At 44.7% G+C, this 19,019-nt stretch overlaps 1 protein-coding gene, 1 long non-coding RNA gene and 2 other non-coding genes across 5 annotated transcripts; 1 reads left to right on the forward strand and 3 right to left on the reverse strand.

The window, feature by feature from the left end:
- The first annotated feature begins 200 nt into the window (after positions 1 to 200).
- On the forward strand, positions 201 to 13,628 carry LOC133487958 (uncharacterized). Its single transcript, XR_009791509.1, has 5 exons — positions 201 to 371; positions 808 to 848; positions 969 to 1,029; positions 1,188 to 1,241; positions 13,538 to 13,628. It is a non-coding gene; the product is annotated as an uncharacterized LOC133487958 (long non-coding RNA).
- naca (nascent polypeptide associated complex subunit alpha) lies at positions 4,171 to 18,773 on the reverse strand. Of its 2 annotated transcripts, XM_061795292.1 has the most exons (8): positions 18,660 to 18,773; positions 18,035 to 18,106; positions 6,619 to 6,704; positions 6,330 to 6,407; positions 4,972 to 5,118; positions 4,711 to 4,839; positions 4,505 to 4,627; positions 4,171 to 4,286 (listed from the first exon to the last, which is right to left on the reverse strand). In XM_061795292.1, the coding sequence occupies exons 2-8, from the start codon at positions 18,102 to 18,104 to the stop codon at positions 4,272 to 4,274; spliced, it is 648 nt and encodes a 215-aa protein (XP_061651276.1). In that variant the 5' UTR covers positions 18,105 to 18,106; positions 18,660 to 18,773; the 3' UTR covers positions 4,171 to 4,271. The 2 variants fall into 2 exon arrangements, with proteins under 2 accessions (XP_061651276.1, XP_061651266.1); XM_061795282.1 differs by lacking the exons at positions 18,035 to 18,106; positions 18,660 to 18,773 and adding an exon at positions 8,120 to 13,230.
- On the reverse strand, positions 4,359 to 4,433 carry LOC133465620 (small nucleolar RNA SNORD59). The gene has a single exon (XR_009784686.1). It is a non-coding gene; the product is annotated as a small nucleolar RNA SNORD59 (small nucleolar RNA).
- LOC133465626 (small nucleolar RNA SNORD59) lies at positions 6,497 to 6,570 on the reverse strand. Its single transcript, XR_009784693.1, has one exon. It is a non-coding gene; the product is annotated as a small nucleolar RNA SNORD59 (small nucleolar RNA).
- Positions 18,774 to 19,019: the final 246 nt, after the last annotated feature.

Genomic DNA, 19,019 nt, shown 5'->3' on the forward strand with positions numbered 1-19,019 from the left:
ATTGTTGTTTGTTTGTATGTGCCCGGCGATTGGCTGGCAACCAGTTCAGGGTGTACCCCGCCTCCTGCCCGGAGATAGCTGGGATAGGCGCCAGCACTCCCGCGACCCTTATGAGGATAAGCGGCTCAGAAGATGGATGGATGGATGGATGGACATATTTAAACAGGTGGGGAATGCTTGCTTGAGGCTCATCCAGGAGAATGTTCAGCATCAGGTTTGGGAACCGATAATATAGTTGCGTGACAAATTGGATCAAAGAACAGCCGGTAATAGGTGATATTCCTTAGGGCGAGGATGTTTACTTTGTGGATCTCCATATTCCACCAAAGTAGCTTCCACTTTGCTCATGTGATCCTCTCCTCTCTCTTCCAGTAAGTACACAATAGTCTTCATCAACGGTATTAACATTTAATTTGTGGACTTATAGAACAAAAAATACAACACACTGTAACACACAACTCAAAGTAAATGTGAAATTTGAACATTTAAAATAATACATTTCAAAGTGAAAATATCATGAACAAGTATAATGGTCTTCTGAAAAATGAATAACAAATAATGACTGAAAAAAAGGATGCCCTGATTTTCCCTCTGTGGACAACTGCCTACTTTCTACTGTGTATACTGTTAGTGAACTTGTAGTGTGGCCGAGATATTACACCCAAAATAGGACTTTATACTAACAAAACTTGATCTGTTGTTTGATGGTGGAAAACTTTTGACTCATTTCCAAGACTATATGCCATGTATGTCATGAAGCCACTAAAAAAACATTTTTTTTTCATGTATTCCCAATACCAAACAAAGGGACAAGGCTTCATACACGAAGATCACCAATACCAATTAAGGTTACTACTAAAATATTTTACCGGCAGTCTCGTTCTACAGACTTGCCCAAATTGTGTCAGCTGGCAGTGAAGTGTCCTGTTTTTTAATTTTTATTCATTGATGTTTTTAATTCATAACAGCACTGTTTCCCAGCGCATTAAAACCAGAACATGGTCAGAGTTCTCAGGCTTGGATATTGAGGTAAAATTAAAAAAACATTGTTTTTTTTTAAACATCTTCCAATGATGGTGAATGTCATGATTTGGGCTGATACTTGAAGCTTACACACACAGTTTGGTACAGTACTTAAGCTGTTGAATTTTGTAGCTTGCTTGCTAATTGACGACATATTTTTACAGGGCCTTCCTGCACAAAATTCCGGCAGTAATGACTGTGGAATATTCATGATAATGGTGAGTGAAAGCTTGACTCTGAGGGGGATAGGGGAGGGGGATGTCTGACAGTGATTTACAGTACCGTAATTTCTCGTGATAATGCGCACCCATGTATAATACGCAGCCCCAACGTTGACCTCAAAATTCTGGAAAAGCCTTCTACCTATGTACAATGCATTTTTACAATGCATGATTTTGCTTCTACCCATATGATCAAAACATTAAGTATTGTCTGTATTTTGTTAGGTTTTTTTTCAAAGAATGATTCTGAAGTTAAGCACTTCATTTGAACACGTAATACTTTCTTTTTATTTACTTGCTCTTCTTTTGAAATTTACAGCCCTACTTTTATTAAATGAAAAAACACACAGTTGTGCCCATATGTTTGATTACCCGGGGATAATTTGTAAGGTGGGTACAATTCTTCAAAGAAAACATGAAGGGGCAGGCAAAACACATTTAGTTTTATTTTAATGGGATTCAAATTAAACTGTCAAGCATTTCAGAAAAGCATTATCATCAAACAAAACATAACCATAAATACATTAATGATGGTTGTTCTTCAGTCATCAGTCATATTTAAAAAAACAATATTTCATAAATTCTGCGAGGGTATGTAAACAGGGGTACTGGAGAGGAGGATCCGTCGGGAAGTCAAATCTCAGATTCAGGAGGAGCAGTGTGGTTTTCGTCCTGGCCGTGGAACAGTGGACCAGCGCTAGACCCTTGGCAGGGTCCTCAAGGGTGCATGGGAGTTCGCCCAACCAGTCTACATGTGTTTTGTGGACTTGGAGAAGGCGTTCGACCGTGTCCCTCGGGGTGTCCTGTGGGGGGTGCTTCGGGAGTATGGGGTACCGAACCCCGATACGGGCTGTTCGGTCCCTGTACGACCGAAGTCAGAGTTTGGTCCGCATATCCGGCAGTAAATCTGACTCGTTTCCGGTGAGGGTTGGACACCGCCAAGGCTGCCCTGTGTCACCGATTCTGTTCATAACTTTTATGGACATAATTTCTAGGCGCACCAGAGGCGTAGAGGGGTTCCGGTTTGGTGGCCTCAGTATTGCATCTGTGCTTTTTGCAGATGATATGGTTCTGTTGGCTTCATCAAGCCGTGACCTCCAACTCTCACTGAAGCGGTTCGCAGCTGAGTGTGAAGCGGCTGGGATGAGAATCAGCACCTCCAAATCTGAGACCATGGTCCTCAGTCGGAAAAGGGTGGCATGCCCTCTCCAAGTCTGGGATGAGATCATGCCCCAAGTGGAGGAGTTCAAGTATCTTGGGGTCTTGTTCACGAGTGAGGGAAGAATGGAACGGGAAATCGACAGGCGGATCGGTGCAGCGTCTGCAGTGATGCGGACTTTGTATCGGTCCGTTCTGGTAAAGAAGGAGCTAAGCCGAAAGGCGAAGGCGAATCCGGTCGATCTACGTTCCTACCCTCACCTATGGTCACGAGTTGTGGGTTGTGACCGAAAAAACAAGATCCCGGATACAAGCGGCAAAAATTACTTTCCTCCGCAGGGTGTCCGGGCTCTCCCTTAGAGATAGGGTGAGAAGCTCGGTCATCCGGGAGGATCTCAGAGCAGAGCCACTGCGCCTCCACATCGAGGGGAGCCAGATGAGGTGGCTGGGGCATCTGATTCGGATGCCTCCCTGGTGAGGTGTTCCGGGTATGTCCCACCAGGGACGACCCAGGACACGCTGGAGAGACTACGTCCTTCGGCTGGCCTGGGAACGCCTCGAGATCCCCCCTGAAGAGCTGGATGAAGTGGCTGGAGAGAGGGACGTCTGCACCTCATACATTGACTGCAAATGTGCATTGTTGTGCATCTTCATAAAACTGTCCTGTGACTGACTGGTGATCAGTCTAGGCTGTACCCAGGCCGTGTAGTATAAAAGACATGCTGTTTCTTTTACCTTAAAGGTCCCATGCCATCAAAATGCATTTTTTCCCCCCAGTTTGATGCCTAACATCAAAATGTATCTGTGACCTGTTTTACGTTTGACATCTACGCAGTTTGTTGATTGTATAAAATAGCAGATGAAAAGCCAAAAAGCAGCAAAATGAACAAACCCGTTCCAGGTGTCTGCTACGTAGTCATGCATAGTCAAATATTTCTCCACTTGTTCATGATTGGTACCCACCCACTCAACTTTGGAAACAGGCTGAATGACAGTGCACCCGTGTCTTATGCAAAGCTAAAAACTTGTACTTTGTATGTATCATCTGCCAACCTTAAGAATACATTTCAAAATCAATTTATTTTGGTAGAAAATTCTAAGCATTTTGGAAGGAGAATTTTGCTTTGTTTGGCACAATTGGCAGAGGAAGACTTTGTAAACTTCGGGGACTCCCGTGCAGAGGGTTTGTATTGAAGTTGTGCCATCACGCAGGTTACCCACCTCTCCACCAGCCCCAAGTACTTTTATGTACACAATGACATCGTACTCTAAAATATCTAACATCAAATCACCAGCGCATTTGGAGAACACTAGCATTAAGAGTCAATATAGCACCTACAGCTACCTCCCAGTATTTGGCCAGATTTAAGCTTTATCTTGGTGTCTATTATGATTACTACTGTAGGGTAAAACTAACAAGTGTCATGACTGTCTAAACCCAGCTCATAATGGGCAAACAATCCACTGGTTCCCTATCAAACATATTTTCCATATTCAAATTTAAGAGAATAGCAATATAATGAGAGCAAAACGTATTTACATCTTGAATATTAATGAAAAATTGAGTGTCATCGGCCAGGCATCTTGTACCAACTAGAAAAGCTTGAAAAGGGGGATCCTGGGCATTTCCAACCCAAATTATCTTTCTATCCTAATAAAATGACAGATAAAGAATTTAAAAGAAAAAGGTAGATTGGGACCTTTAAAGATGCTAAACCAACAAACAAATTACAGTTAAACATCTTTCCAGAAATAAGTACAAACAACATTTTTATAGTCACATTTTTATTTCCATCTTGGGTATAAATTCTATAAATGAACTAATATCGAATCAGCAACCACTCGAAACACTTTTTGCCAGGGTCCATTTTACATTGTCAACTCCTGCAATGAAAAAAACAGTTTGTTAGCAACAGTGTTATGATTTCTTTGCTCACTGAAACAGTCAAGATCATCCCTTCTCAGGACAGAAATATTGGCTTCAGTTAAATTCAGAAGAACGAAAGTCACTGTATCAATCATCACTGGAGAGTTTTTTGTGCAAACCATCAGACATGGCTTCCTCAAGTTAAACAACTTCAGAGAATGTCCAGAAAACTTACCATAATAGCATTAACAATGTCGTTGTTGTTGTTTTTTAGGGCACGTACAGCCTTTGCCCGCGACACATTTGCTTGTGACATGACAAGTTCAATGTCCTTGACCTCAACTCCAGTCTCGTCAACCTAAAATCACAGGAGTAACATTTAGGAAAAAAATGAAGGGGGGGGAATGGGGCTTTTGCCTAATGTCTAGGATTCATTTTAACCTCTTCTTCTTCACTCTCCTCCTGTACTGTCGGCGTCTGTGTATTTTCCTGGATGTTTGATACAGCTTCTCCCTGCATTTTGAATTTTTCTGCAGCAGCCTGCTGGGCTTGCTGAGAGAGATCTTCAATCTAGGTTAGAAAAGGGGGAGGGGAGTTTGGATAATCACAAAACAGTGAAAGCAGAGTTTGCTTACTGACATCAGAGAGCAGAATGACCAAACAAACAAAACAAAAAAAAAGTGCAATCACCCAGCTACATACCTTGGCTTCACCAAACACAATGTATGTGTCTGATGCGGGGCTCTTGTAGACATCTGGTTTGGTTATGACAAACAAGATGTTCTTGGACTTGCGAATTGTGACTCTGGTGACACCTGTTACCTGCCTGAGACCAAGCTTTGACATTGCCTTTAGACACAAAAACATACCTTTCATGTCTTAATGGTGCAAAGTTAGACCAAAAAAATTGCAGTAAAACAATTTAGTAAAGCAAATTTATTCATATAGTCCATTTCCTACACAAGGTAACTCAATGTGCTTTACATGAATAAAAACATAAAAAAATAAGACTGCTGAAAACTTTGAATACACACACAGCTCTAGAAATAAGAAGACCGCAAAATTACTAGTTTTTCTGATTTTACCATTTATAGGTGTGTGTTTGAGTAAAGCATTTGTTTAATTCTTTAAAATACTAACATTTCTCCCAGACTCCAAATACAAATATTTATAGCATTTATTTGCAGAAAATGATACATACATGCATACATACACGCATACATACAAGCATACATAACATGCGTATACACACACACACACATGCGTATATACACACACACGCGTATATACACACACACATGCGTATATACACACACACATGCGTATATACACACACACACATGCGTATATACACACACACGTGTATATACACACACATACATGCGTATACACACACACATACATGCGTATACACACACACACATACATGCGTATACACACACACGCATACATGCGTATACACACACACGCATACATGCGTATACACGCATACATGCGTATACACACACACACATACATGCGTATATACACACACACATACATGCGTATATACACACACACATACATGCGTATATACACACACACATACATGCGTGTATATACATACACATACATGCGTATATACATATATATACGCACGCACATACATATACGCACGCATACGCAAGCACATACATATACGCACGCATACGCACGCACACGCACGCACATATATATACACACATACATATATATATATACACACACACATATATATATATATATATATATATATATATATATATATACACACATATATATATATATACACATACATATATACTTCTGTTAACAACCTATTCCACTTGTATCCAGCATAGCATCTACAGCCGCTTCACCATGTCTGTTTTGGACTCAGTGCTCCACTATTTTAAGTCTGTAGATCTCAGAGCCTTACTGGGTTTATATTCCATTAGCATTTCTCAATTATATTCAGGACCTAAACCATTTAGTAATTTATAGACCAGAAGCAGAACTTTACAGTCTATTCTAAAGCTTACTGTGATTTAGGATTTGATTACCTTTCGTGCCTTCTTTTCACTGCGGCTTTGTTTGGCTTTACTGACGGGCTCCTCATCCAGTTCAGCAGCAGCCGCAACCTACGGCAAGCAAAGTGTTCATCTGTATTAATCTGAAACCAGAGACTGAGCATCTTTGATCCCCCTCCCAAAAAAAGTAAATAAATAAATCGTCTCAGTACACAAAGGCTGGCTTCAGTAGGATCAGAAGAACGAAAGTCACTGTGTAAATCATCATCGAAGATTCAAGATCCATGTTTTGCAAACACCAGCAAACAGACTTCAACCGTACCTGTGCTTGCTGTGTCTGTGTTTGTGCAGAGTCTTGTTCCTCCAACTCAGGGACCGAGTCATCACTCTCCGACTCAGTGCCTGAACCTACAATTTTGAGGGGGATAAAAAACATAAGCAACAAAATTAAAATAGCTTACATTTTGCTTGCTCAAAAACTAATTTTCTACAGGTCAGATTTCGATGCTGACCCCCCCACCCCAAAAAACAAGTTAAAAATAAAAATGCATATCAATGTTACAAAGGCAGACAAAGCAAAATGGATACGTCTTTTACAGTAAAACCCATAATTTACATTATATTTTGTGATTATAAATTGTGATTTAAACAATATGCTTCAGCATAGGGCTGCACGATTATGGCAAAAAATTATAATCACGGTTATGTTCATCAATACTGTAATCAAGATTATTAATCATGACTATTTCTTGTTAGGAAACCCATTTTTATTGCACTACTTTTCAATAAACGTGAACAGTTTCAGTGCAAAATGAAATTAAGAATAAATGATAGAAAAAATATTACTCAACAATTTCATATTTACCAAGGGCTAACTGAATAAATACAAAATGCTTTTATAGAGTGCAATCAAAGTGAAAGTCAATGGAAGCAAATACAGTTTATACATAAAAGACAATAACATGGCTGCATGGATGCAAGCACCAAATTTTTATTTGAAAATCGCCGTCAATATAGTGAAATGTCAAGGACGGGTACCGCTCAATCGTTCTCAGTCGTGGTCGCCAACTAAAAATAACTTGAAAGTTGTGATTTCCATTTTTGTTTACTCTTAAGCGTTTTCCCTGCGGTCAGGCCAGCATCCAATCAAAAATTCCAGCCGCTACAACGATTGTTAATACTATGCATTCCGGTAATGCAATTTTCAATTTTGAGCTTTTATTTTAAAAGTTGACCCACTCAGTTCTGCCGTTTTACTGTAATCCATAGTATTAACAATCGCTGTGGCTTCTGGCTTCATTTATTGGTGGTATTTTTACAGGTGGATGAACAGATTAGTTATCTTAACCTTGTGGGACAGTCAACTCTGTTGCAGTCTTTATATACTACTTGTTTAGCATCACTTGCCCTCAATCGAAACATGTTCAGAAAAGGTACATTGATCCCTTTTCGAAGAACTAGATCCTCATCTAAAATTTTTTGCTGCACTTTTTCTCTCGTAGTGACTCGCTCCACCAAGTGACTGAGGCTGAGCTCCCGGGCCGCTGGAGGATGCGCCAGGCACCGCTCGCCTGTTATTTAAGCCGGTGAATGGAGCCTTAATGTGTTTGCCCCCTGGTGGTTGGCTGACTCATATGCGGCAGTGCCCGCATTTTAAATGTAAAAATTGCTGACGATCAGGTTAATTTAATCATGGCAGCCAAACGTGATCATGATTACATTTCAATTAATTGTGCAGCCCTACTTCAGCATTTGGGAAACTACCAGTTCAGTGACAGTAGGATATACAGCAACTAGAAAGGAAGAAGGAAAGAAAGAAATACCCGCATCATTCTTGATCACAGTCTCCACCTTGCCTGGGGTTTTATCAGATGTGGGGGCAGTTTTGAGTGATGGGACAGAACTTATTACTTCAACATCAGGTTGGACAGGGGCAGGTTTTACAAGGGAATCAGCAAATTTAAGTTTAGTTGGGTCAAGGACAGGAGTCTCGCCAACCAATTTGGTCTCAGCAATTGGTTTAGTTTCTGTAACGGACTTGAGTTCAGCCTTCTGAGTAAGTCTCTCTGGCTCGGCTCCTTCCACCACAACAGGTTTGTCCTGCAAGTCTGGCTTGGCGGCATTTGTGGTAGTAGATTTGTCCTGAGGAGATGGCTTGACAGCCTTGTTTTGTTGGGATGACTTTGCAGCCTCAACAGGCGCAAGCTTGTCTTGAGGGGCTGGCTTGGCGGCCTTGTCTTGAGGGGCTGGCTTGGCGGCCTTGTCTTGAGGGGCTGGCTTGGCGGCCTTGTCTTGAGGGGCTGACTTGGCGGCCTGCATGGAAGTGGATTTGTTCTTAGCGGCTGGCTTGGCAGCCTCCACGGAAAGTGGCTTGTCCTGTAGAGCTGGCTTTGCAGCTTCCACAGGGACATGCTTGTCTTCCAAGGATAGCAGGGTGGCCTCCACAGTCAGCGTCTCGGCAACTTTGGCTGCCTGCTTGGGAGCGGATTTGTCCTGAGCGGCTGGCTTGGCAGCCTCCACAGAGAGTGGCTTGTCCCGTGGAGCTGGCTTGGCAGCTTCCACAGGGACAGGTTTGTCTTGCAAGGCTAGCTGGGTGTCCTCCACACAAGAAGGCTTGGCAACTTTGGCAGCCTGCTTGGCAACCTCCATGTAAAGTGGCTTGTCCTGTGGAGCTGGCTTGCCAGCTTCCACAGTGACATGCTTGTCTTGCAAGGCTGACTTAATGGCCTCCACAGGAGAAGGCTTGGCAGCCTTGTCTTGTGGTGCTGTCTTGGCAGCATCTAGAGGGGAAGGCTTTCTAGGCTTCACAGGAACATGCTGCACAGGGGCTGATTTGACCTGCTGGAGAGGCTTGGCAGCCTCACGAGGAACAGGCTTTTCTTGCAAGACTAGCTTGGCAGCCTGCTTGGGAGCTGATTTGAACTGAGCGGCTGGCTTGGCAGCCTCCTTGTCTTGCAAGGCTAACTTAGTGGCCTCCACAGGAGCAGGCTTGGCAGCCTTGTCTTGTGGTGCTGTCTTGGCAGCATCTAGAGGGGAAGGCTTTCTAGGCTGCACAGGGGCTGATTTGACCTGCTGGAGAGGCTTGGCAGCCTCACTAGGAACAGGCTTTTCTTGCAAGACTAGCTTGGCAGCCTGCTTGGGAGCTGATTTGAACTGAGCGGCTGGCTTGGTAGCCTCCACAGGGACATCCTTGTCTTGCAAGGCTGATTTTGTGACCTCCACAGGAGCAGGCTTGGCAGCCCTGTCTTGTGGGGCTGGCTTGGCAGTCTCCATGGGAGCAGCCTTATCCTGCCTTTCTGGCTTTGCAGCCACCGTAGTCGCAAGTTTTTCTTGCAAGGGTGGCTTGGCAGCCTCAATTGGAGCAGGTTTGGCAGCCTTGGCTTGCGGTGCTGGCTTGGCAGTCTCCATGGGAGAAGCCTTATCCTGTGTTTCTGGCTTTGGAGCCACCATAGTAGCAAGGTTTTCTTGCAGGGGTGGCTTGGCAGCCTCAATTGGAGCAGGTTTGGCAGCCTTGTCTTGTGGGGCTGTCTTAGCAGCAACTACAGGGGAAGGCTTTCTAGGCTTCACAGGAACAGGCTGCACAGGAGCAGATTTGACCTGCTGGAGTGGCTTGGCAGCCTCCGCAGGAACAGGCTTTTCTTGCAAGACTAGCTTGGCAGCCTGCTTGGGAGCGGACTTGTCCGGAGCGGCTGGCTTGGCAGCCTCCACGGGGACATGCTTGTCTTGCAAGGCTGACTTAGTGGCCTCCACAGGAGCAGGCTTGGCAGCCTCCATGGGAGCAGCCTTATCCTGTGTTTCTGGCTTTGCAGCCACCATAATAGCAAGCTTTTCTTGCAAGGGTGGCTGGGCAGCCTCAATTGGAGCAGGTTTGGCAGCCTTGTCTTGTGGTACTGTCTTGGCAGCATCTACAGGGGAAGGCTTTCTCGGCTTCACAGGAACAGACTGCACAGGGGCAGATTTGACCTGCTGGAATGGCTTGGCAGCCTCCGCAGGAACAGGCTTTTCTTGCAAGACTAGCTTGGCAGCCTGCTTGGGAGCGGACTTGACCTGAGCGGCTGGCTTGGCAGCCTCCACCGGGACATGCTTGTCTTGCAAGGCTGACTTAGTGGCCTCCACAGGAGCAGGCTTGGCAGCCTTGTCTTGTGGGGCTGGCTTGGCAGTCTCCATGGGAGCAACCTTATCCTGTGTTTCTGGCTTTGCAGCCACCATAATAGCAAGCTTTTCTTGCAAGGGTGGCTGGGCAGCCTCAATTGGAGCAGGTTTGCCAGCCTTGTCTTGTGGTACTGCCTTGGCAGCATCTACAGTGGAAGGCTTTCTAGGCTTCACAGGAACAGGCTGCACATGAGCAGATTTGACCTGCTGGAGTGGCTTGGCAGCCTCCGCAGGAACAGGCTTTTCTTGCAAGACTAGCTTGACTGCCTGCTTGGGATCGGATTTGACCTGAGCGGCTGGCTTGGCAGCCTCCATGGGGACATGCTTGTCTTGCAAGGCTGACTTAGTGCCCTCTGCAGGAGCAGGCTTGGCTGCCTTGTCTTGTGGGGTTGGCTTGGCAGTCTCCATGGGAGCAGCCTTATCCTGTGTTTCTGGCTTTGCAGCGACCATAGTAGCAAGCTTTTCTTGCAAGGGTGGCTGGGTAGCCTCAATTGGAGCAGGTTTGGCAGCCTTGTCTTGTGGTACTGTCTTGGGAGCATCTACAGGGGAAGGCTTTCTTGGCTTCACAGGAACAGGCTGCACAGGAGCAGATTTGACCTGCTGGGGTGGCTTGGCAGCCTCCGCAGGAACAGACTTTTCTTGCAAGACTAGCATGACAGCCTGCTTGGGATCGGATTTGACCTGAGTGGCTGGCTTGGCAGCCTCCACGGAGACATGCTTGTCTTGAGAAGCTGACTTAGTGGCCTCCACAGGAGCAGGCTTGGCAGCCTTGTCTTGTGGGGCTGGCTTGGCAGTCTTTATGGGAGCAGCCTTATCCTGTGTTTCTGGCTTTGCAGCGACCATAGTAGCAAGCTTTTCTTGCAAGGGTGGCTGGGTAGCCTCAATTGGAGCAGGTTTGGCAGCCTTGTCTTGTGGTACTGTCTTGGCAGCATCTACAGGGGAAGGCTTTCTTGGCTTCACAGGAACAGGCTGCACAGGAGCAGATTTGACCTGCTGGGGTGGCTTGGCAGCCTCCGCAGGAACAGACTTTTCTTGTAAGACTAGCTTGACAGCCTGCTTGGGATTGGATTTGACCTGAGTGGCTGGCTTGGCAGCCTCCACGGAGACATGCTTGTCTTGAGAGGCTGACTTAGTGGCCTCCACAGGAGCAGGCTTGGCAGCCTTGTCTTGTGGGGCTGGCTTGGCAGTCTCCATGGGAGCAGCCTTATCCTGTGTTTCTGGCTTTGCAGCGACCATAGTAGCAAGCTTTTCTTGCAAGGGTGGCTGGGCAGCCTCAATTGGAGCAGGTTTGGCAACCTTGTCTTGTGGTACTGCCTTGGCAGCATCTACAGGGGAAGGCTTTCTTGGCTTCACAGGAACAGGCTGCACAGGAGCAGATTTGACCTGCTGGAGTGGCTTGGCAGCCTCCGCAGGAACAGGCTTTTCTTGCAAGACTAGCTTGACTGCCTGCTTGGGATTGGATTTGACCTGAGCGGCTGGCTTGGCAGCCTCCACGGGGACATGCTTGTCTTGCAAGGCTGACTTTGTGGCCTCTGCAGGAGCAGGCTTGGCAGCCTTGTCTTGTGGGGCTGGCTTGGCAGTTTCCATGGGAGCAGCCTTATCCTGTGTTTCTGGTTTTACAGCAACCATAGTAGCAAGCTTTTCTTGCAAGGTTGGCTGGGCAGCCTCAATTGGAGTACGTTTGGCAGCCTTGTCTTGTGGTACTGTCTTGGCCGCATCTACAGGAACAGGCTGCACAGGAGCTGATTTGGCCTGCTGGGGTGGCTTGGCAGCCCCCGCAGGAGCAGACTTTTCTTGCAAGACTACCTTAGGAGACTCCACTGGAGCACGTTTGACCTGAGCGGCTGGCTTGGTGACCTCCACAGGAGCAGATCTGACCTGAGTGGCTGGCTTTGCCGCTTCCACGGGAGCAGGTTTGTCCTGAACGGCTGGTTTAGTATGAAGATAATTGGGATTGGTCTTTGAAACAGTTTCCATGACTTTAGTTGGAGATGGTTTTATGGTCCCAACATTAACAGTTGAGGCTTTAACAACTTTAAGTGGAGCAGTGGCCTCAGCAGGTGTAGTCTTTATTTCCTCTCGAGATGCATGCTCAGATTTGGATTTTATTTTAGATACTTCTACAGGGACAACAGCACTATTTTGATTTAATATTTTACTTGGCTTTGCAGGTGGAATAAGTGGTGGGAGGTCATCATCAGTAGGAACTGAAGCAGCTGTCAGAAAAGTAACTTCAAAAGATTTGGAAGGGCTAGAAGCAAGAGATTCTGAACCTGCCACAGCAGACTTTGGGGTAACTTTAAGGGCTGCTGAAGGTGAGGAAGCCAAGGGAGATTGAACCGTTGACAAAGGTGTTGAGGAGGGAGTGGATTTTGGTGAGGTGGGAGATGAGGACGAGGCAGACATAGAAGAGCGTTTTCTTCTGCCAGGAACAGCCTTTGGGGCAGAAGAACCCTGAGCACTTTTGGCATCTTTGACTTTGGGCTTTGCAGGCCCAGAAGTTGTCTGGGGTTGCTGGGAGGAAGCTGGGACAGGAGGTGTAGCTAAACAAAAACATATTCTTTAATTTCTTTTCAAACAGGAAGGCGGAAGTGTTTCCCATGCAGGTTAAATTATCAAACCAAGACATCAAATTTTTAGGGTTAGAATAGTGAAATTTGCCTGGCACTTGTTTGATGCAAAACAATTCAAAATGCAGAAAACAAAAACAGTCACTCTCTCTGCTAACTGAAGGCATGTTGATCAAAAATCATTAAGGGAGCTAATTTACGATGGCCCTTAACTATAGCAAACCATACCATTTTAGACAAGTGTTGCTGAGTTACTTGCGATTTCAATTTGAGCTCTCTCATCAACCTTCACATAACACTCCATCTAGGCTACAATTAGTCTGGGAATACTCTTCCAGTGCTTTGCATTGCTATGTTTCCATTATTTAGAGAGGGCATTATAATAGTAATATATTGTTTTTAGGGCTGCTACTCACGGTGATTAAAATAACCTTTTCCCTGCCATTGAAGAATAAACAATTGAAAACCAAACTTTTCCCACCTATGACCACAAAACTTGTCAATTATATTTTTCAACAGGAAGGGGCTGAGAAGGGCCTGAGGCAGCTCGACTTCCACATTGAAGCTTGGGAAACAAATAAAATAATTCTGCCATAATAACCGCCAGCAGATGGCAGCAATGTCTTGGGTGAGAGGTCAGTCATTGCCATAAAGAAGAAGTGAGGCTGAAACTGGCTGAAGCAATATTGAAGACGAGAGAAGCACGAATAAAACGGGAAAAATTGAAGAAATACAGACAGCTGCCAATGGAGCAGTGTGTCTCGAGGAACAAAACTAAAAAGAGGTCATCATCATTGACAGATGACGATGGCAATCACAGAGATGGGGGGGGAAAAAAAAAAAAAAAAGCATGAAAAGTTGCACAGGCTCGTCGCCTGACACTCCGGACAGAAACAAAGGAGGTAAGAGCTCATTAACTCGCTTGCCGTGGCCCAATGGTTAAGATCATTGCCGACCACCGTGGGGGACCTAGGTTCAAGACCCCGACTGGACCATCCACCAACATCCCCCTGACTCACGGTTGTGGTGTCCCTGAGCAAGACACCGATACCCCGAAATGCTCCCTGGGTGCTTCAGCTGCCCCCTGCTCCAGTGTGTTCCACTAACGTGTATGTGTTCACTGTGATGGGTTAAATGCAGAGAACAAATTTCATGTGCATGCATGCATGTTCATGACAATAAAAGATGATTCTTCTATTCTTCTTCTTGCCAAAATCCTTAGCTTCCTCTATCACCCCCTCCCTCACATATTTATTCATATTCTATTTAGTCTACTAAACATTTGCTGCCAGTACAGATCATGAACACAATGTGTGGCATATAGATGGCTAGAAGGACTAGATCAATAGACTTATGGTCATCCTTTTACAACCCCAATTCCAATTAATTAGGACATTGTGTTAAACAAAAACAGCTTCCTGCAAGCGTTCCGAGCCACCCTGCTTTGGGGCCCGAACTCAGTCTGAAGGAACGGAGGTGGACGCAACGCGCCCGCTCCGAACGTCTGGCAAACAGAGACACCAGAGAGACGTCCTGCCTGAGAACTCGTTGGCTTCCTGCTTTTCCTCCCTTCCGTCAAATCCACCTGTTCCAGGTGCGGACCGGTCCGGCCAAACACTCGGGACCCTGACTCGCCTGCCTCAAACGTGTTCCAGACACGTAAATTCAACATTGCGGTCTACTAAAAGTACAGATTAGTGCATATTTGGGATTATATTATTGAGACCAGGAGTCCTCAGCTATACGCATTCACTTCACGCCCATTCTGCTCATCTCATGTCACAAATCCCTTCCTTTGCCAATGTTTGTCTGTACCTTGTTTGTTTTGTGTTTGTCTGTGTTTTATCATGTAGAAACCCCTTTTTATTATTCAATTTTCTATAAAATTCACCACTTGCGGCGGCACGGTAGGGACTGGTTAGAGCATCTGCCTCACAGTTCTGAGGACTGGGGTCAAACTCCTCCCCGCCTGTGTGGAGTTAGCATGTTCTCCCCGTGCCTGTGTGGGTTTTCTCCGGGCACTCAGGTTTCCTCCCACATCCCAAAAAACATGCATGGTAGGTTAATTGATGACTCTAAATTGCCCGTATGTATGAATGTGAGTGCGAATGGTTGTTTGTTTGTATGTGCCCTGCGATTGGCTGGCAACCAGTTCAGGGTGTACCCTGCCTCCTGTCCGATGATAGCTGGGATAGGCTCCAGCACGCCCGCGACCCTAGTGAGGAGAAGCGGCTCAGAAAATGGATGGATGGATATATTTTCTGAAACAAGTGACACATAACATTTTACAAGTAATCATGTAAATGAAATAAAATAAGCAGCTGTTGTTTTAAACGGCCCAAACAAATAGTCACATTCCAATATTTATATTTTTAAAGCATTTAATTGTTTTTGTTTTATATATATTTTTATGGTAATCATTTATATTTCTGTAATTTACAGCATGTGGATCCAGCAGATCGCTCCCTCCTACTCTCATTGGTAGTACAAAAACGTATATATATTTTTTTAAATCCACATCACACTGCAACAATTAAAAAATATATATGGTAATTGGTCACATTTCTATAATTCACAGGCTGTGTATCCAGCAGAAGTAGGGCTAATTCTGACTGGCATCAGGCTGACTGGTGGCCAAATAAGAAACCCTTCACTGCAACCCATGGACCGCTGAGCTCTACCCGCAGAGCTGGATTCTGATGAGCCTGCTGACTTCTTGGAACTGTTTCTCACAGACGAGCTGGTCCAACACATTGTGGACAACACCAACCTGTACGCTCTGGAGTATTTTGAACCACACCCCAGCAGTCTGCCCCATTGCAGAGGAAAACACAAACAGGCAGACACACACGCAATCAGTCTCTCTCTCTCTCTCTCTCTCTCTCACTCACACACACCTGTATATAGTTAAAAGTTCCTCCATTCTTTTCAGATGAGAAAATTGTAAATAGTTACGTACATAGAAATAGTTATTTTGTCATCAAAAGCCCTTTCTAAGTGTTTATATTGCTATACTGAAGGAAAGTACTGTAGATATTTGGTGTCAAAATACCAAAAAAGGTTCTGCTTGAAGTGCAGCTTGTCACAAAAAGCAAATTTTCTGTTTTCTACTTGGAAAATTACTACTGCTTGTTGTTATGATTATAGTCTACAATTACCATTCAATTTTGAAGTTTAGCCCCCTAGCGTGATTTTACAGCATAAGCTAGAAGTTGAGCCATCACCCCCTCAGTATGTTTGATTCCTTTTGGCGTATCAATTCAACACACCCACAGCATCTGAGTGGCAGCCCTTATTATTCAAGTTTGGAAGCCTGATTTTATACACATAGCGATTTTTTTTAATTCATTCAAATTTGGCAGGCTTACTCTTCTCTGTGGTGTGTCGTATTTATATGACTTTTTTTGGACCTGTTTTGTGCAACTCGAATCGGACAAAAAAATCCCTAATGTGCAACAGGAGGGCGCCACAGTGGACGACTGGTTAGCACTCACAGTTCTGAGGACCCGGCTTCAATTCCGGCCTCGCCTGTTTGCATGTTCTCCCCGTGCCTGCGTGGGCTTTCTCCGGGTACTCCGATTTCCTACCACTTCCCAAAAGCATGCACGGTAGGTTAACTGGAGGTTCTAAATTGTCTGTGGGTGTGAATGTGAGTGTGAATGGTTGTTTGGTTATATGTGCCCAGCGATTGGCTGTCCAGTCCAGGATGGGCCTCTCGCCCATAGTCGGCTGGAATTCGATCCAATGCGCCCCTAATGGGGTTTAGTGGTACAGAAAATGGATGGATGTCGAACAAGACATTTTAAAATTGACAGTTCCGAAAATGCACAGACAAATTGATGATACTCGTTACTTGTTTGATCCACAAGATGTTAGAAAATAGGCAAAAATGTTGAAAATTGCTTTCCAAACAAAGTAAAAGGCGTTTGCAAATGTTATTTTGATGAAACAAAGATTCATCCGTTTTCCATACCACTTACCCCCACTAGGGTCAGGGGCATGCTGGAGCCGATCCCAGCTGACTCTGGGCGAGAAGCGGGTTGTTGCAGTTAAAGGATAGAAGTTCCTTTCTCATGAAGGAGAATAAAATGCATGTGAATAACAAAAAGAAAAATAATTGCACGGGGGGGCATTATTCGATGGAATAATCGATAGGATAATCAATTCTAAAAAGAATCAATAGTGACAGCCCTAAATTCTATATTTGTGATTTAATTTCAACCTTACAGGGTTGCAAAATTGCAATTTTTCATTCACACCTCAAACTGAGTACATACATCACACTGTTACAGAAACTCCTGATAATTCACATTTAATTATAAAGTGCATGTAAAGAGGTTGGTTTTACCCCACAGCTTGGCGCCAAAATAACAGCTCATTTGTGAAATAATACCCGTGTTTGCAATTTTAGAAGACAATGTTGTGAAGAGCAATGTTCCATTTTCAGTCGATTAATGTACAGCCCTCGAGGCTGAATTCACTATTATCAGATAATTTTGAGGCAGTTGAGCAAGAAGCGGCATAGGCTTGCAAAACTGCCCCAATGTGTTTTGTTTATCCACTATTAGGTTTTAGTACAAATGTAATAAGGGTAAGGTAAACATAGCTAAAAACCTTTGAATAAAAAAACACATGCTACTAGATTTGAAGCATCAGTAAGTCTCATCTAGTTGTGAGAATGCCTTTAGTGAGCACACAAAACACACAACATGCTTTCTAAAACAAATCCAGTTGTTGGAGCATAACAGCAAACACGCCTGAATAAATACAAGGGGATCCTGGGTTACTCTCTGGAAGCCAAAAACACCGAGCAGCTGACAGTCAAAATGACCGTCACCTGTTACATGCACACCCAATACAAACCACTCATCTTACATCAAGTCACCCCCTCAAATCAAGTGTCCAATTTTAAGTAATTTGCAAACCCCATCGAGTACAATACCAGGTCCCCATGAATGTTGTTGTATACAGCATTTCTGATTACATGCTTCTTACGACAAGTTAAAATGTACGAACCAGTCTCCACTTGTGGCTGCTGCATCTCCTGCTCGGTGACTGGGACAGTTTCTGTTGCTTCGCCAGGCATTGCTAACAAAAGACGGAATGGTTACCTCTGGGGCAAAACCCACAAACAGTACATAGGCATCGTTGTGTGGGTCTTAAAATAAATTAGATTCATATTCAAGAACATAATTTTGCATATTCGACGAGGTACACACTGCTGCTACTTGGGCCAGTCAGGCAGCCCATGCTTTTGCTAGGTGAGCCCTCTTAGCTGCGTTAAGCTATAAACAACTTAATAAGACGACTTGCAACGTTGGTGGCGAGGCCCATTTTTACCTGAAAGCAACCGTTAACAACGAGCAACTCGTTGTCAACCTATGAACGCTATGAAAATTGTTGGCTAACTACTAATGCGGCCATGGCAGGCTGCACGTAAACGAAACAGCCAACATGCCCCCCTCCTCCCATTTTGAGCAGGCTATCGGCAGTACAAAGCACCATTTAACTAGGGAAAATTTGGGGAAATGTCCTTACCGACTAATAATACTACTTTGAGTTAACATTTGAAACAATTGATGGCGACCATAATCTTTGGAAAACGGCTGGATGACTTTAGATTCACAACGGAGATACTCACCGACACAGAACGTTATATCCAAGATGGCTGCAGTGCCAGAGAGAACTTGTCACGTCCCGTACTAGCGGATATCCGGTTTGGAACACAATTTTCCTTTTCCAGGTTACTCTGAGAATGCAGAGAAGAAATCCATCCATCCATCCATTTTCTTTACCGCTTATCCTCACGAGGATCGCGGGCAAAAGAAATACATTGACGTTAAAATAAATCCAGTGTATTTATATTTTCTGAGTGGCACGGTGGCCGACTGGTTAGAGCGTCAGCCTCACAGTTCTGAGGTGAGGGGTTCAATCCCCGGCCCCGCCTGTGTAGAGTTTGCATGTTCTCCCCGTGCCTGCGTGGGTTTTCTCCGGGCACTCC

Source organism: Phyllopteryx taeniolatus, chromosome 1 (genome assembly GCF_024500385.1).
Source record: "Phyllopteryx taeniolatus isolate TA_2022b chromosome 1, UOR_Ptae_1.2, whole genome shotgun sequence".
In the NCBI taxonomy this organism is placed as follows: Eukaryota; Metazoa; Chordata; class Actinopteri; order Syngnathiformes; family Syngnathidae; genus Phyllopteryx; species Phyllopteryx taeniolatus.

Coding starts and splice junctions, on each gene's coding strand:
- naca (XM_061795282.1), bottom strand. CDS start 12,854: ATGTCTGCCTCGTCCTCATCTCCCACCTCACCAAAATCCACTCCCTCC. Junction 6,408..6,618: donor CACAGACACAGCAAGCACAG/GTACGGTTGAAG, acceptor TGCTTGCCGTAG/GTTGCGGCTGCTGCTGAACT. Junction 4,628..4,710: donor AGGAGAGTGAAGAAGAAGAG/GTTAAAATGAAT, acceptor CTGTGATTTTAG/GTTGACGAGACTGGAGTTGA.